At 47.1% G+C, this 4,574-nt stretch overlaps 1 protein-coding gene and 1 non-coding gene across 2 annotated transcripts; one reads left to right on the top strand and one right to left on the bottom strand.

Moving 5' to 3' along the window:
- Positions 1-61: 61 nt before the first annotated feature.
- setd6 (SET domain containing 6, protein lysine methyltransferase) lies at positions 62-3,102 on the bottom strand. The gene is made up of 9 exons (XM_030096429.1): positions 2,971-3,102; positions 2,540-2,620; positions 2,317-2,461; positions 1,995-2,136; positions 1,719-1,913; positions 1,447-1,597; positions 1,023-1,203; positions 643-779; positions 62-553 (listed from the first exon to the last, which is right to left on the bottom strand). The coding sequence occupies exons 1-9, from the start codon at positions 3,040-3,042 to the stop codon at positions 212-214; spliced, it is 1,446 nt and encodes a 481-aa protein (XP_029952289.1). The 5' UTR covers positions 3,043-3,102; the 3' UTR covers positions 62-211.
- Positions 3,103-3,289: 187 nt separating this feature from the next.
- Positions 3,290-3,361, top strand: trnap-ugg (transfer RNA proline (anticodon UGG)). The gene has a single exon. It is a non-coding gene; the product is annotated as a tRNA-Pro (tRNA).
- The last annotated feature ends 1,213 nt before the right edge of the window (positions 3,362-4,574 follow it).

Below are 4,574 nucleotides of genomic sequence, written 5' to 3' on the forward strand. Positions count from 1 at the left end.
TTTCCAGATACAACTAACCTGAAACGCCAGAGAACCCAGAGAAAACATGCTAACTCCGAAGCACAGTTTCAGCGCACGCATTTTATTTCAACAGTTAAACACAGTAGCATGATCCAGAAAAATATTTATTTGGAGTTTTGAAAAAGGCATTGCATACGTTTCAGATTTAACGAGAAAAAAAAAAAACAGGTGTGAGGTTCCCCCATGGCGCTCAGGACTTGGTGAGCTCCATCAGTCTGTGCAGGATGACCTTCTGGCCGAAGCGAACCTGCAGGGCTCTCTTCTGCCTGCTGCTCAGGCTCGCCGCCGCTGCTTCGTCCTCCATCAGCGCTCGATCCCCGGCGAGGACCTGCTCCCCCTCCTGCTCGCCGTCTCCGTACGCCTTCAGAGTGACGCCGGCTGCATCGTGAATCAGCTGTTTCCACGAGGACCTCAGTTCAGGGAGGCCCTCGTCGGAGAAAGCCCGGGAAATCGTCTCATCGTCCTCGTCGTCTTCTTCCCATCCTTCGTTGTCTTTGAACTCTGAGAACTCGGTCTTGGACATGCAAAGCACCTGAAGTGAAGCAGAGTCAAGTCAGCTGCTCTTCATGTTTCTCCACAGAATGCAGGCAGAAGCCAATCAGATGTAAAATGTTCCCTCACCTTGAGCGCAGTGTGCAGCTCCGTGTCTGTGAGGCAGCCGTGTTTGCCGAAGACGAAGGCCGATTTCTCCTCCAGCATCTGAGACACCGTCTCCCAGCGCTCCTCCAACAGCCGCCGCTCCGAATCCGACTCAACACCTGAGGGAGGAAGGAGCAACTCCTGAAGTCATGGCGGCCACGACGTCCCCATTGGGAGCTGAGGATGAGCTTCTCTGTGGAGTTTGCATGTTCTTCGTGCATGTGCATTTCCTCCCACCGCCTAAAATCCTAAAGACTTTAGATTCCAGTCTAAACATTGAATAGACTTTGCGTTATCTAAAAAAGTTATGGATGGATTACCATAATTGTTGCCCATTTGAGAAAACCGTGACATTATTTTACCTCGTGTGGCGGCTCTGTAGAGGCTGCAGAGCGGGATGTCGGCTGTGTCGTTGCTGTTCTGGCGGTACGGCTCGGTGAAGCCGTACATGTGAAGCAACTGCCAGTTGGCCATCTGTCCGTACGTGTTGAACACCTCCTCGCCTTTCTTGATGGGACGCACACACACCATCTTCAAACTGTCCTGAAAGTGAGCAGAGAGGAGTTTCAGGTTATCTGGTGACTGCAGTCGTGTCAAGAGTTTAAAAATGTGGAATATAAAATATTCTTAGATACATTTTAGTATAAATTCCTTTCAGCTCGTCTCTCTGAAGATTTTATATTTGGGAGCTAAATCTTGCTTTTGTTGACTGGCGTTACTTTCTGTTGGAATTTGTTCCCAAAAACAGTTTCAGTGTGAATAAGAAACACCGTCATGTCCCCTTACTGGCGTGAACTCCAGATTAGCGTTGTGACTGGACACGTGGTTCAGCATGTCGGCCATCGGAACCATCATCGGGGGGTTGGGGGTCCTCTCCTCTTCATCATCATCATCTTCGTCCTCATCGTCCTCATCCTCTTCCTGCGGCTCTTGAAAACTACAGAAATAAGAGAAATCAGGAACAATGCAATAATAAAGTTAAAGTTACAAAGTTTTATGGTGTATTCTGTAGGTGTTCATTCTGCAAACTGTGGCATCACATGTTATGTTCCACTGACCTGTACGCCATGACGAAGGCCACCAGCTGTGTGTACAGCTCCAGTGTGTGTGTGTCGGGGCTCCACAGGTCCAGATGTCTGCTCATGAACGGCAGCACCACGTCTGTGTACTCCTGCCGGATGTTCACCAGGTCTCTGTCCACCGCCTCCGGGACACCCGTCCCCTTCAAAAGCTCGTCTCTCTCCTCTTTAGACCTTAAACAAGGAAGAGAAATCTACTGTCGAGGACCCACCACATTCAGATCTCTAAGATGGGAACACTGTCGGACTTCCTACCAGAACATGGGATGATCCAGGGTTTTAAAGCTGCTCCACAAAGAGAGGTAGGGCCTCCAGTGGGACTGTGAGGAGGTGTGCTCGTACAGCAGAGACAGCAGCAGGGGGACCCAGCCCGACGGGCTCTCCAGAGACGACCGCTCTGCAAAGGGAACGGACAGAAACTAAAATGTTACAAACCCAGGAAGACGTGGGAAAACAAGGGAGGGACTGTATCCAGTGAACTATTAAACAAAATTAAGACAGATCTGTTCCTGTCGACAGAATACCCAGACCAAAGCTGTGCACACACAGGGAGAACATGGAAACTCCACACGCTTACCTTTTTCCAGCAGGGCGGAAACCTTTGTCGTGCCCTGATGAAGAAGAGCTGATCTGGGGATAGTGAACAACACCTCTCCTTCCTGGATGCTGTCCAGAGCCAGCATGCCGTACTCTGCCACAGTTCCCTCTTTGCTCACACACACCTGCAGACAGAAACACTTCAGTTCATGGAGCTGGGCGGGATAGCAGTAACCATCTGAATGCTTGTTGCAGTCACTGACCTTTTTGCTGAGAACCAGGCCGACTCTGTCACACCACTGGAGAAAGTTCTGCAGAGGGCTGAGATCAGCGCCATCATCAACCTGTCAAACAAGAAAATAATTATCACATGAGTGTTTTAGACTGATAGTGATAGTGATAGTTTAACCACGTACTTCCAGGGCAGGGAAAAGTACTACTTGTTAAAAAACAACAACAACAACAACAACAAAGCTTGAATGAGGAAAACTCCTAGCTGCTGAAGACACACATCTGCGGGGTGACAGATATCTGTGTAACACCCCATGTTCAGTGGACCCTGACATACTGTGCACAGCACTGTAAACACGTCGTGTTCCCGCAGCAGGTAGCGTTACTTCTCTCTTAAACCCCTCACAAACATACAACACATTCACAGATTTTCTTTTAACTTAAATACAATTAAAAAAGTCACCTTTGCGCGTTTCGTTTCCGTTGCCATTCGCCTCGTGAAGATGGACCCAGCCGCTGCTAATACTGCTAGCATCAAAGCTAACGGACACGCGGATGTGCGGCAACGTGGGGAAACTTCGCCCCACGCGCTGGCTTGTAGGTGATCGACAACACTTTAGAATCAAACTGTGTCTACAGACAAACAGACACAGGGTGAAATGAATCTGTACTGTACGATTAAACATAGGAGATTATTGTTTATAGCTACATTCACGCTTTGAACGTCACAATTATGTGTATGACTACGATGAAAAATTATGGCCTATTTCCGTATTACAGCTGGCTCGTTGGTCTAGGGGTATGATTCTCGCTTTGGGTGCGAGAGGTCCCGGGTTCAAATCCCGGACGAGCCCTGCCTTTTTCAAGTTGTCAAAGTGTGAAATATATGGAGACTCCAAATGTGTGTGCATTCCCTCAGCAGTATTGATTTACTAAAGCAGATTAGTCATAGATCTGCGCAGGACAGTTCATCCAGCTCAAGTCCTTCACATCCAATCCCTCTCTAGTCACTACCGTTGTGCCCCAGAGCCGCACAACTTCTTAAGCACCTCCCCCTCCCACCAGACAGACACCCTCTTTCCACTGCTACTCGGATGACACTCAGCTCTATCTCTCCAGCAAACCCATGCTGGATTTATTGCATTTATTTATATTAGTACGTCTCTAAACGATAGAAATATTGTCATGACGAAACAACAGCAGGGATGAATTCGAATCAATAACGTATTTTCATACCCATTAAAAGGAATAAACAGAAGAAGTGAGCAAAGCCATATTGGCAGAATATGGAATGAAGAATAAAGTAGACGAATGGAGTGAATTAAAAAAAATAAATCACACAGAAGTATTTAAAAGCACATCCTCAACAGTGATTGAGGCTTGATTCTTCTAGTAAATTCATTTCATCAACCCCTCTCAGAAGTTTGCATGAAGTCAAAATCATGCATCTATCATAAGGCTGTCCTTCATAATGTTTTCACCAACTCACTTTTTGTGTTTTCAAATGTATGCTTCCTTCTTTGTTCATAAACTCTTTGATCCTTTCGATTCTTATATGAAAACATGGCACATTTTAAAGGTGCTGTAGGCAGGATTTTGCTAGTCAATGCTAATTTTTCTGTGTTTTCCTTGGATAAAATGTTAGAGTATCCATTGATAATCCTTTAGGAGTGTAGTATAATTGCACTACCGCGAGGGTGCAGCGTTTCCATCTGTCTCTGTTCTGAGCTGAAAAGGATTCTCGACTGCTCCCGGTATATTTGACCAATCAGAAGAGCCCCTGAGGCTCTATCCTGATTGGTCGAGGGGCGGGGCTTCAAAGCTCTACTTCTCCTGAACGCGCATGAGGAAGTCCAGGCCCACATATTTACCTGCCTCGTCGGACATAACATCATCAAAACACCACGGAGGACACTGTCTGTTTCTACTGTAATTCTTTAAAAAAAAAAAAAAAAAAAAAAAAAACAAGGCTTTGACCACACCCATCGTGAAAAGGTCACAGGTGACTCAACCCGCCGGCGCAGGTGGCCGTGACACTGCCGGCCCTGCTCGGCACCCCGAGGTGGG

This window comes from Salarias fasciatus, chromosome 7 (genome assembly GCF_902148845.1).
Source record: "Salarias fasciatus chromosome 7, fSalaFa1.1, whole genome shotgun sequence".
Classification (NCBI taxonomy): domain Eukaryota; kingdom Metazoa; phylum Chordata; class Actinopteri; order Blenniiformes; family Blenniidae; genus Salarias; species Salarias fasciatus.